The sequence below is a fragment of the Corythoichthys intestinalis genome, chromosome 18 (genome assembly GCF_030265065.1).
Source record: "Corythoichthys intestinalis isolate RoL2023-P3 chromosome 18, ASM3026506v1, whole genome shotgun sequence".
NCBI classification, from domain to species: domain Eukaryota; kingdom Metazoa; phylum Chordata; class Actinopteri; order Syngnathiformes; family Syngnathidae; genus Corythoichthys; species Corythoichthys intestinalis.
The window spans coordinates 40,123,627-40,142,634 of record NC_080412.1 but is presented as its reverse complement, the minus strand read 5'-3'; the positions used below and the strand labels follow the sequence as shown (position 1 = coordinate 40,142,634).

The following is a 19,008-nucleotide window of genomic DNA, read 5'->3' as shown; positions in this document are numbered from 1 at the left end:
ATGCCCTCGGAGATTTTCACTCAAAAACTCTTGATACGTGGCCGTATTCATTCTTTACACAAATCAGTCGTCCTGGTCCCTTTGCAGAAAAACAGCCTGAAAGCATGATGTTTCCACCCCCATGCTTCACAGTGGGTATGGTGTTCTTCCGATGCAATTCAGTATTCTTTCTCCTCCAAACACGAGAACCTGTGTTTCTACCAAAAAGTTCTATTTTAGTTTCATCTGACCATAACACATTCTCCCAGTCCTCTTCTGGATCATCCAAATGCTCTCTAGCGAACCGCAGACGGGCCTGGACGTGTACTGGCTTCAGCAGGGGGACATGTCTGGCAGTGCAGAATTTGAGTCCCTGGCGGCACATTGTGTTACTGATAGTAGCCTTTGTTAGTGTGGTCCCAACTCTCTGTAGGTCATTCACTAGGTCCCACTGTGTGGTTCTGGGATTTTTGTTCACCATTCTTGTTTTCATTTTGATGCCACGGGGTGAGATCTTGGAGACCCAGATTGAGGGAGATTATCAGTGTTCTTGTATGTCTTCCATTTTCTAATAATTGCTCCCACAGTTGATTTCTTTACACCAGTTGTTTTACCTATTGCAGATTCAGTCTTCCCAGCCTGGTGCAGGTCTACAATTTTGTCTCTGGTGTCCTTCGACAGCTCTTTGGTCTTGGCCATAGTGGAGTTTGGAGTGTGACTCACTGAGATTGTGGACAGGTGTTTTTTATACCGATAATGACTTAAAACAGGTGCCATTAATACAGGTAACGAGTGGAGCCTCGTTAGACCTCGTTAGGAGAAGGTAAGACCTCTTTGACAGCCAAAAATCTTGCTTGTTTGTAGGTGACCAAATACTTATTTTCCACTCTAATTTGGAAATAAATTCTTTAAAAATCAAACAATGTGATTTTCTGTTTTTTTTTCCACATTCTGTCTCTCATGGTTTAGGTTTATCCATGTTGACAATTACAGGCCTCTCTAATCTTTTCAAGTAGGAGAACTTGCACAATTGGTGGTTGACTAAATACTTATTTGCCCCACTGTAAGTTATCCTCCACTAATGGAACCTCTGGGTAACTCACGATAAGCAATACAAGGCTTACGATAACGATGATCTCACAATTTGGAGTTTAACAATTACCGATACGTGGGTCAGGAAATCATTCTAGGATATTCTACATAGGATACTACAACCCCTAGCAAAATGTATGGAATCACCAGTCTCGGACGAGCACTCACTCAGACATTTTATCACGTAGAACAAACTCAGATAAAAAGCTTGGAAATAAAAAAAAATTGAATTAGTTAAGTGCAACTCTTTAGCATTTAGAAACACTATAAGAAATGAATAAAAAACATTGTGGTGGTGTTACTTTTATAGAGCAAGTGCAGGAAAATATATACGGAATCACTCCATTCTGAGGAAAAAAATATGGAATCATGGGAAACAAACAAAGAAATAACAAGGAAAACACATCTCTAGTAATTAGTAGCATCACCTCTGGCTTTTATGACAGCTTGCAGTCTCTGAGGCATGGACTTGATGAGTATTCTTCATCAATTTGGTGCCAACTCTGATTGCAGTTGCCATATCATTCTTGCAGGTTGGAGCCTTGCTGTGGACCGTTTTTTTCCCCCCATTTCCACCACAGGTTTTCAATATGGTTTAGATCTGGGCTATTTGCAGGCCATGATATTGACTGGATGAGTCTTTAACCAACAGTTTTCCATGTAAATGTCCTAATCTGTTCAAAATTCAGACATAAATCTAGTATAAAGCATAAAATGCATCAAAATATGTAACAAATACATGTTACAATTAGATTAAGGCACAATAAACATGAGATAAACATCAGTATGCACAACCCCAGTTACAGTATGCACAACCCCAGTTGTGCATACTGTAAAAAATTAAGAATGTAGTAAACAATGTAAAATAATAAAAGCTAATACACCCATGTTAAGCTGTCGGAACACCTCATTGCCTGAGGGGCGAATGAAAAGGATGCTGGGAAACACATATACACTTACAATGGAGGTCTGTCTTAGCCAATTGGATGCCAGGAGGATGCTAGCCAATAGCAGAGCAGCTAAGCCATGTTCGGTAAACTCTTATGGGCTGAAAGTAGCAGCCCAAACAGTGTTTTTGCCTTTCGTATCCTGAAATTTCCTTCTTAACATAAGGCAATACTTTCCCATTGAGGTGTGCCTCAACCTAAAAATTCCGTATGTAGAGACGTTGATAAGTAGAGGTACCACTGTACATTATTTTCAATTAATTATACCCACCTGGATGCCACAAACGGTAAGCAAAAAAAGTTTTCAAAGAGTTTAAGAGGACGCTCGCCGTTAGCATTAGTCTAATGCTAACGCGAACGCTATACTAACTGAAGGGAATAGGTACCGTTCTCGCACACACCATCTAATTGTTTGCATTAGTCTAACACATTCATCTAACTATAGTTTAGGCAGACTTCACTCCATGCCCTTGGACACAGTAAAGTTAATCACCTTATCAGGGCTCATGAGGGGGAAATGGAAAAATGGTAGTTTCTCGTAGGCACCGTCTGTTTACATTACTCTAACACACATAATATAATTAATCAGGGAATAGTTTCATTTCTCATATTTACTGTGGGACTGTACTATTTTACCACACCTAATATAAAATAAATAGCACAACATAGTTTAATGAAAAGAAGCAGAATAGATACACAACGCCATCTTATCACAGAAGCCCAACGTGTGCGTCACGAGCAAGATTGACGCACCAACTCTTGTAATGGCGTACCGCACGCAGGCTATTTTTAGACCGTGACGTCGCATCGTAAAGCGGAAGTAAAGCCGAAGTGGGACATTATAGACCCGCCCTCGCATAGACACAACGCAATTAGTGCTACTTTTCGCTGGTAATCTTTCAAAAACGAACATGCCGATCACGCATTGCTTTTTTGGAACTTGTAGAAACGACTCCAGACATTACGACACATGAAGGATGTTTTCTTCATACGTTTCCGGAAACCAAACTCGGGAGGTAAAAATGTGAAGACCGAATCAACTTGCGCGGACTTTAACACCAGCTCGGTGAATCCATTCACATATCATATGCAGTAAACATTATGTTGGGTTGGCATGGTCTTTCAGAGGACAAAGAGGTAAGCCATTTTTATATTTTTAACTTATTTTTTTAGCGTAACGTTGTGCCGTACTGCTTCTGTCTGACAATGAATGACCTGAAAAGAATTACAGTGGTATCTGACTGCCATTGCTACCGTCTCTGTTTTATATATATAATATATATATATATATATATATATATATATATATATATATATACATACAGTGCCTTGCAAAAGTATTCGGCCCCCTTGAACCTTGCAAGCTTTCGCCACATTTCAGGCTTCAAACATAAAGATATAAATTTTTAATTTTTTGTCAAGAATCAACAACAAGTGGGACACAATCGTGAAGTGGAACAAAATTTATTGGATAATTTAAACTTTTTTAACAAATAAAAAACTGAAAAGTGGGGCGTGCAATATTATTCGGCCCCCTTGCGTTAATACTTTGTAGCGCCACCTTTTGCTCCAATTACAGCTGCAAGTCGCTTGGGGTATGTTTCTATCAGTTTTGCACATCGAGAGACTGACATTCTTGCCCATTCTTCCTTGCAAAACAGCTCGAGCTCAGTGAGGTTGGATGGAGAGTGTTTGTGAACAGCAGTCTTCAGCTCTTTCCACAGATTCTCGATTGGATTCAGGTCTGGAGTTTGACTTGGCCATTCTAACACCTGGATACGTTTATTTTTGAACCATTCCATTGTAGATTTGGCTTTATGTTTTGGATCATTGTCCTGTTGGAAGATAAATCTCCGTCCCAGTCTCAGGTCTTGTGCAGATACCAACAGGTTTTCTTCCAGAATGTTCCTGTATTTGGCTGCATCCATCTTCCCGTCAATTTTAACCATCTTCCCTGTCCCTGCTGAAGAAAAGCAGGCGCAAACCATGATGCTGCCACCACCATGTTTGACAGTGGGGATGGTGTGTTCAGGGTGATGAGCTGTGTTGCTTTTACGCCAAACATATCATTTTGCATTGTGGCCAAAAAGTTCAATTTTGGTTTCATCTGACCAGAGCACCTTCTTCCACATGTTTGGTGTGTCTCCCAGGTGGCTTGTGGCAAACTTTAAACGAGACTTTTTATGGATATCTTTGAGAAATGGCTTTCTTCTTGCCACTCTTCCATAAAGGCCAGATTTGTGCAGTGTCCGACTGATTGTTGTCCTATGGACAGACTTTCCCACCTCAGCTGTAGATCTCTGCAGTTCATCCAGAGTGATCATGGGCCTCTTGGCTGCATCTCTGATCAGTTTTATCCTTGTTTGAGAAGAAAGTTTGGAAGGACGGACGGGTATTGGTAGATTTGCAGTGGTCTGATGCTCCTTCCATTTCAATATGATGGCTTGCACAATGCTCCTTGAGATGTTTAAAGCTTGGGAAATCTTTTTGTATCCAAATCCGGCTTTAAGCTTCTCCACAACAGTATCTCGGACCTGCCTGGTGTGTTCCTTGGTTTTCATAATGCTCTCTGCACTTTAAACAGAACCCTGAGACTATCACAGAGCAGGTGCATTTATACGGAGACTTGATTACACACAAGTGGATTCTATTTATCATCATCGGTCATTTAGGACAACATTGGATCATTCAGAGATCCTCACTGAACTTCTGGAGTGAGTTTGCTGCACTGAAAGTAAAGGGGCCGAATAATATTGCACGCCCCACTTTTCAGTTTTTTATTTGTTAAAAAAGTTTTAATTATCCAATAAATGTTGTTCCACTTCACGATTGTGTCCCACTTGTTGTTGATTCTTGACAAAAAATTTAAATTTCATATCTTTATGTTTGAAGCCTGAAATGTGGCGAAAGGTTGCAAGATTCAAGGGGGCCGAATACTTTTGCAAGGCACTGTATATATATATATATATATATATAAAACAACATTATTAAGAGGGAAGTGTAAATAAATCACAGGATTAGGATGTGTTATCATGAAAAAATTAAAAGTGTTCGTTGGCTGTCACTGAGTACCATTTGCAATCGCTACACAAAGCTAACTAAATTACCCCCAAGAACGGTAAGAGACGTAGGACAACCAGAGGATATATAAGAAAGACAGGGCTGATGTTAAAGGATAGCTTGTTGAAACAGGAGAATGTCATTGTCAGCCGCGCCAATAAAAAAGCTAAAGCTTTGCTTAGGCCGGCTCGTTTTTTTCGTCTTTTTCAGCCTTCGATACTAAAGCCATCTCTTTAACTGAACATTTTTATGTTCTTCCACATCTTTGCCAGTGAATTTGGCACCAGGCACATCATTTTCGGAGAGAATTGGTAGGTTTAACTGTGTAAACATCTCCTTCGTACACGATTTCCATTCATTTCCTATTAGGGACAAACAGTGGCTTGTCCTTATTTAGCAACAGTAGCTAATGTCATAAATATTAATGAACGGAAGTGACGTATTGCTTGCGGCACGCCATTTAGTTCTCCCGAACACCAACAAGGACAAAGAGCAGAGCGCCTTGTCCTAAAACAAGTAGAGCCAGCCCGGATAACAAAGTTGATAGCAGGCGCTTGGGACGTCAAGACCAGCGTCGGTCGCTGTGGCAACCACGTCCCAACCACGGACGAACCTAACCGCCCAAAACCGGCGGGATGGCCCCGAAACAACAGTCAGCCACACCTTCGGCCCGGCCTACTCCACCACAGACTTAAAAAAACACTGGACACTGAGATAACACAGATTTTTGCTGCTCAGAAACATTTTCTATGTAGCCTTGTTTTGGATCCAGAATTGTTCCTCCGTCGTCTGTTTTTTGACCATTGTCGACAAATAAATTGTCAACCTGTTTTCGGTGAGCCTTCTTCAAACTTTTGGAACATAGTCAGTACGAACGGTTAACACAAGAGGTGAACGCGCGGAATTTCCGCCTTCCCAGTTGGCGCACAGAGGCGACATCAGCAGAGCGGCACTTCGTTCGGCTGTTGCCGTTTCCGTGCGGCTTGGCTGGGGGGGCGAATTCCAACATAACACTACAAGTTACATTTAGTGTGAGATGATCACTCAGCACAGACCTTTAAAGGCTGAAGCAACATTGCATATTCTCTCTGGCCAAGAAATCAAATCTTACCGTGTGTGCAAGCCTGCTTGGAGACTGGAGAGGACACAATGGTGAGTCGGGAATGGGAGGGGGGGTGCAGCACATCACGAGTGACACAACCAGACACTGCTACGCTGCAGGCTAACTACACATAAAAAGTCACACATCGTGAACACGTGACATGATGTGTCATTTTCGTCTCGTCAGACGAAAACTGGCATTCATCTCGTTATGTTTTAGTCTCCCGGAGGACGTTGTTAGCTCGTTATCGTCTGGTCATCGTCGTGGAAAAAAGTGTTCATTGACTATTTTCGTTGTCGTCATCATTGACAAAAACAACACTGGGCCGTGCAGTTTATGGGGCAGTCCCTGTAAAAAGACAACTAGACAAAGCATGATTTCTGAAGCAAAGTGTATGAAAACTGTAGATTTTGTTCACAAAATAGGACTGGCATGTTGCATTTTAAGGAGACCATTTATTAACTTTGATGATGGCCATTTGGTAGAAAACGCAGACTCCAATGAAATAATTTAAACATTGTATAAATAAAGAAAAAGGCTAAAAATGAAAGCATTCCTGTTAGGTTGTCCAAATAAAAACCTCTTTTGGTGTGTATTTCATCCTTTTCCATTGGCGTGGTATTTTTTCTTTCAATCCTTTTGTATTATAGTTGGCAGTCCTGATGGCAAGCTTGCAAATCCTAGATGTCAAGTTGGTTAGATTTGCGCATGTTTTCACACTATAATGTGAAGGCATTTTATCTGTTTGTAAAATTCACAATTCAGCTGATTTACTTCCATCGTTGTGTGTTTGATCATTTATTTGATTCATGACAGGGTTTGGAGTGTAAGTGATGTGTACATTTCATTTAAAAATATGTCAGCAACGAAAAGGTGATGAAAATATCATGTGTAGGTTGCATGTTTCGGAGCTGTATGTCACATGTATGTGTAGAGTTTATGAGTTGGCGGAACGTAAGGGTAGATGGTCAAAGTTCAATCCACTTCTGTTAGGCCACACGGTCGCAGGAATTCCTGCCCCCGCTCGTGAATCCACTTGTTTGACACTGAAAAAAGAAACACAAGTATAACCAAAAATGTAAATGTTTAAAACGTATATTAATGCTCATCTAAAAACTTCACACACAATTGGCTTTGTCTTAATTGTGACAGTGGTATGAAAAAGTATCTGAACCTTTTGGAATTTCTCACATTGCTGCATGAAATCCCCATCAAATGTGATCTGATCTTTGTCAAAATCACACAGATGAAAATACAGTGTCTGCTTTAACACTAGAAGCCCCAGAGAATTCTGGTACTCCTAATAGTCTCATTTATTTATTTACATTTATTTATGGAGTTTTGCACTTTTTACACATTTTTTAACTCACTTTCCCTTAACTACACACACACACATACACACAAAAAAATGGCCAAAATGTGTACATTGATTTGAAATAGCGTTTTAGAACTGCAATTTGAGTGTAAAGCAGGAATTGTGTCTATAGTTTAGAAGGAATGAATCATGGGCATGGAGCATGAATTGTCGTCATTGTGTCTGACGTTAGTACAAGAAAATGTGTGAAAACAGAAAAAAAAAAAAGTGAGAAAAACAGAAACAGGCCGATTTTGTGTCATGAGAAGGGGGATATATTAGGAGAACATTAGGGGTATATGTCTTGGGAAAGGCCGAGTCGGCCTCTGCTGGGTTTTCTAGTGTTAATTAAAACCACCTAAACATTTATAGGTTTTCATATTTTAATGAGGATAACATGCAAACAATTACAGAAGAGGGGGGTAATAAGTAAGTGAACCCTCTGCCTGAGGAGACTTGCAGAGCAATTGAAACCAATTTCTACCAAACATTTTGAATCAGGTGTGTGCCCAATCGCTGACTAGTGGTTTAAAGCTGCCCTGCCCTCTGTAAAACACACACCCAAATACTGTATGTATTGATTAGAAGCATTGTCTGATGTGCATCATGGCTCTGTCCAAAGAGCTGTCTAAAGACCTGCGATCAATGATTGTTGATTTGTATAAAGCGGGGAAAGAATTCAAAACCATCTCTAAAAGTCTGGATGTTTGTCAATCGACAGTCAGAGAAGTTGTCTACAAATGGAGAGAGTTTGGCACTGCTGCTTCTCTCCCAAGGAGTGGCTGTTCACCAAAGGTGATGCCAAGAGTTCAGAGGAGAATACTCAGAGAGGTAAAAAAGAACCATAGAGTGATAGCTAAAGACTTCCAGAAATCACTGGCACAGTCCAATATTTCTGTGCACACATCAACTATATGTAAAACTATGGCCAAGAATGGCTTTTCACCCGCTGTCCTCCCTGGTTCTCACAATTTCAGGAGAGGGTACTTTCAGTGCTTTCTATTGGAAGCCAGGCCAAAGGCTAATGATAGCGGCTAACTCTACAAATGAACGTGATGACTCAGATAGTGGCTCTAACCTTGTCGAAACGGCTGAACTTAAGGGCACGGACTGCACCTAGCAATCAGAATGTCGCGTTATTTTGTATCTGTGTGTGTGATTTCTCTAATACCATCATAAAAGCTATGAGTGTAAAGCATAAAGTATAATCCAACTGTGAAGCCTGTATGACCGTTTAATGGCCACAGCTATTTTTCTATATGTGCTTGCTTTGTTCTGTGTCATTACTGCCAAAATCTTCTAAAATCTTCAATGTTTCATTGGCATAAGAGCAATATGGCTTTAAAGCGGAAGTGCAGGATTTTTGACATAAGGCTTAATCTTCGAGTTAGCAGGGGTTTAGTTAGTCGATGGAGTTGATTTCAACAAATTCAGTTAGTCCGTAAGTTATTTGTTAGTTTCAGGGCTCTTGAGTGGACAAGCTAGCGCAAGTTAGTTTATGTTTAGACTGCATTTACAATTGTTAAATTGAAAGCTGGTAAACAAATCAACGATAAACGGTTAATTTGTATTTCATGCATTGATTCAGATTTTCAAATTATATAACAGTCCGTTTGGGCAAATTTATCGTCATCGAGGTAATTCTGCTCAATTTACCGTGATATGTACTTAAGGCCATATCGCCCAGCCCTACATAAAGCCCCTAAATAACAGGGCACGCAACTGAAAATGCCTTAATTTCAGGTAAAAAGGCACATAAAAAAAAAAAAAAAAAACTTTTTTTTGACATGCGCTCGCGTGTCACTGGTTAACCCTTCACGTGCCAGTGCTGACACGCGTGTGAAAGGTTACCAACCCCTGGCATAAAGGTTCAGTGCCATTTTTATTCAGCCCTTCTCAGTTGTTTTGAATTGTTTTTATAAGTTAGTGCCAATGTTAAAACACAGGCCTTGAGCGCCCTCTTGCGGTTTGGTGTGAAAATAACATGTGAAATGATTTATAATTTCACACATAAGTCACTCCAGAGTTTAAGTCGCACCCCTAGCCAAACTATAAAAAAAAAAAATTCTACGACTTATAGTCCGAAAAATAAAAATATCTCATTTTTACCGTTTGAATATCATATCTTTCATCCAGTGGCTTTACCAATAAATGTCATTGCGCATTCGCACGGGTTTTACAACACATTCAGCAGGGCATCATGAGAGCTGAGCTTCAACGTTGAAAATAATGCAGTTTCATGCTAGTTTTCAAACATAAAAACAATGACAAAACAAGTTATACACCGATTCAGAAGCTTATCATATGGACTGAATCAGAGGTTGCGCTAGACTTTTTCGTTGTCTGTCATTTTGACTGACAGGGTCATAAAAATCCGGTCATAATCTATTTTTACCTGTCACTTAAATTTTTTAAATGATGATAATGACATTGTGGTGACCCTTTGTTTTGCATAATTCACCTTCCGTACTTGTGTGTCCATTTGGCCGAGCCCGTTAGCGGCTACGACACAGTCATGTGACGGAGACACTTAAGAGCCGCGCGCGTTCCGGCTTGAATAGAGAGTTCACAGAGAGCAGCAGAGCTATAGCGGCTGGACACAGCAATTCGAGCTAACAAGACTCTTAACATTTGCCTGGTACACCAGACTCACCGCTGTTCCAGCTATTGAGTCTGGCCACCATTCACGCGGATACAATTTCCAGGGCGGAGCAAGCCACAGCAAACAGACAGCGGAGTGGACCAATCAGCGACGGGCAGACGTGACGTTAGTAAAATGACGAGGGCAGGACGAGGGACTTAAGCGCGGAAGTAAACATACGAAGAGAGCGGAGTTTATTCAACATGGCTAGCGCGAGACAGACTTGTCAATGACTCGTGTCGATGTGTTTTTGGTCATTTAAAACTGATTTTACCGTGGATTGGAAAATATACTCGGCTCTCCCGTTCACCATCTGTGTTGTTGTGGAGACGACTTTCGACGCGCAAGAGTGACGTTGCTCGTTAAGAACACGTCACGCAAATAAACAAATCCGATTTGACGATTGATTTTGTACCTGCTCGAGAGGCCGTTAATGGGCTGGTTCCCAGACTATACTCTCTGTGTTTGAAAAATACAGGGAGAACAGTCTGGCAGAGCCAGGCAATCTTAACATTGCAACTCGCTTCAACATATTCAATAGTATTTAGTTTTCATTCATTTTAAATTAATATTCTGTCCGAACAAGCTTAACAGAGAATCCACACCGTGCCATCACACATCAAGCAGATGAATATGTAACTTTTTCTCCGCAGTGACAAAAACAGCTGACTGTGGCCCCAGTAGGTGGGCTACATATGGAACAATGAAATTAACAGTTCACCTGCTGTGGCCTGAAAGGAGTCTTACACCTTCCTCCTGGTGCGCATGGACTTGAATTGCGTGCCCGCTTGTGCAGTCCCTGTTTTTTCACCTCTTTTATCATTTTTGAAGAAACTTCGGACACTCAGTTGCCTTGACATTTTTCAGAGTAAGGCCAACGACGTCATGCATCAAGAGAGACAATAGCTAATTAATATGCTCACTCGCCACCCTGTGGTCTGGGGTGTGAATTGCAACCTGTCAAAATGACAGGTGGACTTCAGTTTTTTCCGTCACCGTTTTAAAAAAAACGGTCAATGACGGAAAATATTCGGTTAACGCGACCCCTGGACTGAATGCCACTGTACACATTTCAAATTTTAGATTGACAGTTCATCCCATAGGCTACAGTCCCAGGTGCAAACACCCGGGTGACCTTAGACAACATTAGGGTAGTAAATGTTTTGGACTGAAGGAACTATGAAGTCATGTGAAAGTCTCAGTTGTGAAACAACTTGGAGAAGAAAAAAAAAAGCACGCAATAAATTAATGGCAGGGATCCTCAGTACTTTTCCATTGTGTCACACAAATATTTTCTTTTATCATCAATTGGAGGTCTTTTTTTTTTTTTTGCAGCATGCCTTCATAGCAATATAAGGACTACTTAACTCACCCCATTTACTGCCAACCAAGACAGGACAGGCTGCATGCCTGGTCCTGTAGTCTCCTTCTCCGCTTTTGAAAAGATTATACCAGAACACAGCTGTCCCCTGTGATGAGAGAAGACCAGATTGGACATAAGGGAATGAGTGGAAAATGAGAGACAGTAAGACCCTGACACACAGACAGTAAGAAGTTAAGAACCTAGATATTTTCACCTTTCTGGAACAGTTTTACACACTTGAAAGTACATAGGTCCAAATGTTTCCTTCTAAATGTGATCTTTTTGCCAAATGTCTAACAGTGTAGACAGAACAAATCTTTCAGGACATTTTTCAATCAAACAGCACATTGTAAACTTTTCAAAATAGGCTTTCGAGAGTAAAGCATTATGGGTGGAGTTAGGACGGACTGGACTTTTTAAAGCAACATTACAGGACTTTTTGGTAGCAATACATGAGTTATATCAATATCCAATACATGGCATTGCTGTTCTTTTAATATATAATTCATGCTTTTAGAGTTAATTTGAAATACTTTCTACTTTATACATGCTCCACCAATTGACATTTAAATTGAGACTGCCCTAACAGCCCTTGTTCTTCCCTTCAACACCGGTAAAAACACTTTTCTAACCCACGTTTCTAACCACACTTAAAGCCGAAGTTCAGAATTTTTTACATTTGACTTAATCTTCGATATACCGGGAGTTTAATTTTTCGGTGGAGATGATTTCAACAAATTCCGTGCAGTTTGTTAGTTATTTATTAACTCATTCAGTCCCAGCCATTTTCAACAGAGCAACCCCTTTCGCTCCCGACCGTTTTACTGGATTTTGACTGATTTTGCAAGGCCCACAGAAAATTCTGTTCTATTGCTATATAAAAATGGAACCCACCAAAAGAAGGATTAGACTCTCTTCTTTCAGCAGGAAAAAAAGTTGGTTCACATCTTTTTCCATTCTTTAGAAATCAGCTTGAGAAAATAGCTTAGTTTGAGCAGTTTTCCAATTTCTGATGAAAAAACAGAGAAATTGAGCTTTTTGTAAAAGCATAGATTTCAAACATAACTTTGACTTTAACACAGCTATTATTTTTGCTTTTGTGACATCCCAAACATCTGAATAATGTTTTCCTTCTACAAAATAACATATACAACGAGACAAATAGCGCTTTTCATAGCAAAGTAACAATTTATTTACACATAACTAAACTATTGAACAGAGAGATGACGCTGTTGTGGCTGTAGCCCCGGCCATGCAACCCGACCGTTCCATTAAATCGGGTTACACCTGGCGTCCTGTGTGGGTGAATTCTGGGGGGGACCTGTGTAGTGACCACTACCTCATAACACAATTCACCTAGGGAACTTGAGTGGGGCATGTGCCTTGTGTTTGACATCGTTCTCCACATTTTTCTCACACTTCTTACTTCCGTTTCCTGACTATTTGTCTTCATTTACTTCCTTTCATGGTCCTATATGAGTTCTTACCAAATGCCCTACTGCCCTCCAGTGGCCAGTTTAAAAATGGATTTTCAGTGTTGTGCTTTGGAGCAAAGTTGCATCAGAACCTAGAGATGTCTCTTGTGAAAAAAACGTAAAAGACGTATAAATACATCTTTGGGACACTGAAAGAATTAAAAATAGAACGTATTTATACCTTTTTGGAAGCAAATTAGTTAATTTCAAGGCTCCGGTTAGGCTAAGCTAGCACTAGTCAATGGTCCCATCCTAGCATGCCAATAAAAAAACAATATTAACTGAGGTAACATAGCCAAATAAATTCAAAATGCAGATCGTCAGCCAATGAAAGATGGGCCAATGTTTATTATTGGTTGTCCTTGTAACCTGGTAGCCTGACTTTTTTTTTTTTTTTTTTTGGGAATAGTTCCCTTGTGTTAATTTAAGTCTTGTTACTAAAAATAAACAATCAAGTTTGTCGTTTTCACGTTTCTGGTGCTGATTTGATGGGCCGAACGCTTGGGAAGATATATCATTCTAGGATATTCTACAAACAACTAATAAACAGAAAAACAAGCTTCTGCTGTGAATCGGAATGAGTTTATCATTAGTAGACATCCAATCCGTTTGAACTGGGAGGGTGGCAGCGAATGAACGAATGTTCATTCGCTGCCATCCCTCCCATTTCAAACAGATTGAACGTCTATGGCCGTCAGTGGCAGCCAATGCCAGGCAATGAGGTCATTTTGGGCCATTTAAGGTCATTTTCCTGTTGATTTTCAGTTACTTCCAGTTGATTTTGGGGTATTTGATGGGTCTCTTCCAGTTTATTTTGAGTTACAGAACAGGAATTGACCTGGGAATCACCCAAATGAAAAGGCAGTGACTCAAACTCAACAGAAAATGACCTGTGAATGCCCTAAAATCAACAGCAAGTGACCTGTAAATGCCCTGAAAATCGGACAGAATGACTGTGAATGCTCTGGTTTCAAATGAATGAACGTTCCCTGTCTAAAGTGATTGGGCATCGAGCACCGTCAATGCAGCCTTAGGGTTAACTGACACACTACGATGGTGGAAGATTTTGGTAGCAACTTGTTGGTTCATTTTTATTTTTATTTTAGACATTGACACCTTTTTTAAAACGATATCTCGATTCTTGGCAGGAGAATATCGATAACCTTTTGGGATCCAAAGTATCACGATATATCACCATTTCGATATTTTGTCACACCCCTATTAGCAACCGTGTGGCTAATCCCCCGACCCCACCCAAACTCGTCACGTCAGCAAGTGAAAGCTGGACCAATATTTCTTCTTGAGTATCCTTTTATCCGTGGTAGACTCCCCATTTTTTTTCCTCCTCGGACAAAATTTTTTGTCTCTTTTGTTGCTCCGCCATCTTTGCAGAATTCAAGGAGGAGGGGGGAAGTGATGTATGCTGTAAAACAGTCAGCACATTTGTAGTTTTTTGTGTGGCAGGGTTCCTGCCACCCTCCTCAAAGTTAATGAGTCCCGGTGAAAGCAAAACAGACACCCTCAACATATAAAAGAGGTGTCATTCAACTAATTGTCTGTCGGCATATAAACATAAATGTCATGGAAATATTTTAAAAAGGTTGAAAAGTTAACTAGTGTTGCTTTAGCATTTGCGGGAGGTATTTTTCATTTTCATTCCATTGTTCGGAATTGAACTGGAGACTGTAATAACAGTCCTAGCGACACATACACACACACACACACACTAAAAACGACCAGTGAAAAATCGAGCTTCTATTTCTGGTGGTTTTTTTTTTTCCTACTTGTGTTTGGAGACTAGACTTCTGGCACTCTAGTTTCTTTCCCAACAGAGCAGCGGACTGAGCTGCTCCACTGTCACAAAACACTCACAGGCAGACACACTTTGAGCTTTCTCTCATTAAAAGACCAGCATCCGCCACTGTTACACAGTAGTGATTAAATCAGGAAATTATTGTGTATCAGCATAATACCCTTGAAATCCATCAAGTGCTGGAGTAACTTCATTTTTTTGTGTGTGTATGTGATTCTACGATGATTACATGGCATATCCATTTGGAATGAATTGTGATTAGATTCACAGATTATTAATTGTCATGCATCAAAACTCATTTGAATTTTATTCAATACCTTTCTTGGCTGGATTATAGCCCCAAAATCAGGGAAGACTGTAGCGCCGCCTGCTTCAACATCACTCATCTGGCAGGAAAAAAACAACAACATATTAATGCTATTACATATGACAAACAGCCAAGGGTGTAGGTTTGGTCTCAATATTGGTAGGGACGATATAACACCAAAACCTGCATGTACACTTTTTGCTGGGGACGGGACATTAATGAGACCAAACATATTTGGTAAATGGGGGTCAGGGCTACACTACTCACCAATATGAACCTTATTAATTGATAGGCTAAATGATTAATGCAAAATAAATCTGTATTGACCTATACTAACTTTCACGCTGCAAATTTATAACGTCTTAATCTGATATTTTTTGTTAAATCTAGTCAAATAATTTTCTCCCATCTTGTTTTGAGTGTTAAAGGCTAGTTGACAGATTAATGCGTCATATTCTTCCACTTACTTTAACCAAATATTACTACATTATTTGTTTTATTAATCCCATACATCTAAACATTGGTCACTTTTCAACTAAATCAAGAAAAAATTGCTTTCAAATAATGTATTGAACAATAGTCTTGCATTAAGAACATTTGTGTCAAACAAGTTTTTCTTTTAGGATTAAATATACAAACACTGCTTAAAATAAGTCTGTTTATAGTGAGTAAAATTGACTTGAAGCACTGTAGCAGCATATTGACATCTTTTAACATTACTTCTACATTCTAATATCCCTCGTCTTCAAAGGGGGCGGGGGAGGCAGCATGTTGTATTCCTGTCGGGCAGTGAATGCGTGTGTGTGTGGTGGTGGTGGGGGGGCTTCAAGTCATGTGCCAATCAAACATGCGTGTGAGGGGGAAAAATGGACTGGCACATTCAGCGAGTGAAAAGGGGTCAATGCAAGTCTGAACATAATGAAAGTATTGTAATTCACTTAATCATGGTAGGATCCAAGGGTGTAAGGTTTGGGCTCTACATTGGTAGGGACGATATAACAGCATAACATGCATGTACACTTTTTGCTGGGGTCGGGAAATTAATAAGACCAAACAGATTGGGTAAATGGGGGTCAGGGTTACATTTTCTCACGAATATGAACCTAATTAATTGATAGGGTCATTGCAAAAGAAATCTGTATTGAGTTATACCAGTGCTTCTTAATTATTTTCTGTTACGCCCCTCATAGGAAGACACTATGCGCTCATGCGCTGGTCCTCGTGGGAAACGCAGTCTTCAAAAAAGTACTGCTTTTGTCCACGAGCGTCGCTAAAATCGACCAAAACTGAAAAGTTACCAAGTGTTGCTAACCCTTTAATGCCTGCAATATGAAGCAATTGTCAGAGAATACCAAAATTTGGAAAATTACCTATTTTCAAATTTGTGAAAAAGAAAAAACAAAATTAATATGTGCAATAAGCGCTCTAATATCTATAACCCATGCTAAATCCTGTTTGTTTTTGTCATGGATCTTGCAGATGCATGAGTTGACTTGCATCCATTATTTTTTTTTTGAGGAAAGATATTTCAAAATTCTGAATTAGTCTCAAAATCATGAAATTCTAAGTGTATTAAATGTAATACATTTGGCAGGGGACCACATAATCAAAACAAAAATTGGGTAGAAGGGGGTAAACCTCGGTTCATGACATTTCTCACAGTTTAATTAACGTTAACAACAGAAAATACATACAAAAGTGGAGGGCACTTCTCTCTAAGCACTAGCTTCCAACTCGAGTTTTGCAGGTTAGCAAATTCACACAGTTTAATGTTATGCAAACTCTGATGCAGGTTGTAGCAAAATTTCAGTAGCAAAATTAGTGGTGTGTTCCCCACCTCCATAACACAGACGTCTATTTATATTACTTATAGTGGTTATATATAGTTCTATAGCTGCTGACTGGCAAAAAAAACTTCTAATATCCCTCCTCTTTGAAGGGGGAGGATGAGGCGGCATGTAGGCGACGTGGTGTATTTTCGTCGGGTCAGTGTATCTGTGTGTGTGTGTGTTGGGGGGGGCTCAAGTCATCAGCCAATCAAACGTAAGTTTGAGGGGGGGGAATGGACTAGCACATTCAGCAGTGAAAAAGGGGTAAATATAAGTCTGAACATGATGAAAATAATTCACTTATTAATGGTAGGGTCACTTGTATCCTTACAACATTTAGGAAGGCATTTTAAATTACCTATATAACTGAACTCATTATAGAATGCAAATCAGGTTGCTTAAAGGTTGGTGGGGACAATTTGAGCATCCTGAAAAGTTGGTAGTGTTATGTCCCTACCATCCTTATGCAAACCTACGCCCTTGCAAACAGCACAATTAATGGCAAAAAAAATAGATCCAGTAAACAACACTTATTAGAATTCCCAATCCAACTTCAAACATTGTCTATCAGCATGTTATGTGTGGGGTGGCCAAAAACTCTTTACAATAAGCACTGGAAGCGATTGACGGGATGATGAGTATTTCTTGAATTTTCTAAGGTCTTCTATTAATGATCAATAAATTTTGAAATCACTCAGTCAATCAATTCAAGTCCAAGATTGAAGCTGAGTTAAGACGTGGGCCCACAAAAAAGCCACAACTTCCCCACAATCAGCGGCGACTACTTACATAGTTCAAAAAAGTGGCCACACGATTTCCAGTGCCTAATCTTTTGAAAGCATCAGGCTCATCTTTCTATAAAGATAAAATTCAAGGGTAAAATATACAATGAAAACAACACACACTTACGTAATTTAGGAAGGTGGCAAGCCTATTTCCATCGGCCTTGAGGTTGCTGTCAAAAGGACGCTGCAACAGATGTTTAGAACTTTAACTTAACATTAAGAATTGTATCAGAGCCGCGACTGCACTCAAATGCAATCCACTGGAGTCTTCGTCGAAACGAAAGTGACTCCTTGTTTTCGTAAGTTAATATGGTGGGGTAAAAAGTGCTTGCGGGTGGAATAATACAGTGGTATGAAATGTTATCTGATCTTTGTCAAAATCACACAGATGAAAAACAGTGTCTGCTTTAACTAAAACCACCCAAACATTTATAGGTTTTCATATTTTAATGAGAATCGCATGCAAACAATGAAAGTAGGGGAAAAAATATGTAAGTGAACCTTCTGCCTAAGGAGACTTAATGAGCAATTAAAACCAAGTTTTACCAAACAATTTAACTCAGGTGTGTGCCCAATCACTGATGAGTTGAAAGTTGAGAGTTTAAAGCTGCCCTGCCCACGATAAAACACACAACTGGTAAGAATTTTCTTGATGAGAAGCATTGTCTGATGTGCATCATCGCTCAGTCAAAAGAGCTGTCTGAAGACCTGCGATGAAGGGTTGTTGATTTGTATAAAGCTGGGAAAGGATACAAAACCATCTCAAAAAGTCTGGATGTTCATCAATCGACAGTCAAAGAATTTGTCTACAAATGGAGAGAGTCTGGAACTGTTGCTTCTCTCTCAAGGAGTGGCCGTCCACCAAAAATGACGCCTAGAGTTCAGCGCAGAATACTCAGAGAGGTAAAAAAGAACCCTAAAGTGTCTGCTAAAGACTTACAGAAATTACTGGCACAGTCCAATATCTTTGTGCACACATCAACTATATTTAAAACGTTGGGCAAGAATGGGGTTCATGGGAGGACTCCACGGAGGAAGCCACTGCTGTCTAAGAAAAACATTGTTGCTCGTTTAATGTTCACAAAAAGGCACTGGGACACTTCACAGAAGGTTTGGTAAAATATTTTGTGGACTGATGAAACCAAAGTAAATACCACACACAACGTCATGTGTGGAGGAAAAATGGAACAGCTCACCAACATCAACACCTCATCCCCACCGTGAAGCATGGTGGAGGGAGCATCATGATTTGGGGCTGTTT

General features: G+C 39.9%; 1 protein-coding gene across 3 annotated transcripts in view; it reads right to left on the bottom strand.

Moving 5' to 3' along the window:
* Positions 1-6,962: 6,962 nt before the first annotated feature.
* Positions 6,963-19,008, bottom strand: part of LOC130906775 (prolyl 4-hydroxylase subunit alpha-2) — a 31,054-nt gene continuing 19,008 nt past the window's right edge. The window contains exons 12-16 of one of the 3 annotated variants that reach the window (XM_057821393.1): positions 17,872-17,931; positions 17,752-17,817; positions 15,144-15,212; positions 11,548-11,644; positions 6,963-7,226 (exon numbers count right to left, since the gene is read on the bottom strand). In XM_057821393.1, the coding sequence (XP_057677376.1) occupies positions 7,156-7,226; positions 11,548-11,644; positions 15,144-15,212; positions 17,752-17,817; positions 17,872-17,931 (363 nt within the window). In that variant the 3' untranslated portion in view covers positions 6,963-7,155. The remainder of the gene's footprint in view (positions 7,227-11,547; positions 11,645-15,143; positions 15,213-17,751; positions 17,818-17,871; positions 17,932-19,008) is intronic. The other 2 variants (XM_057821392.1, XM_057821391.1) reach the window with 2 other exon arrangements.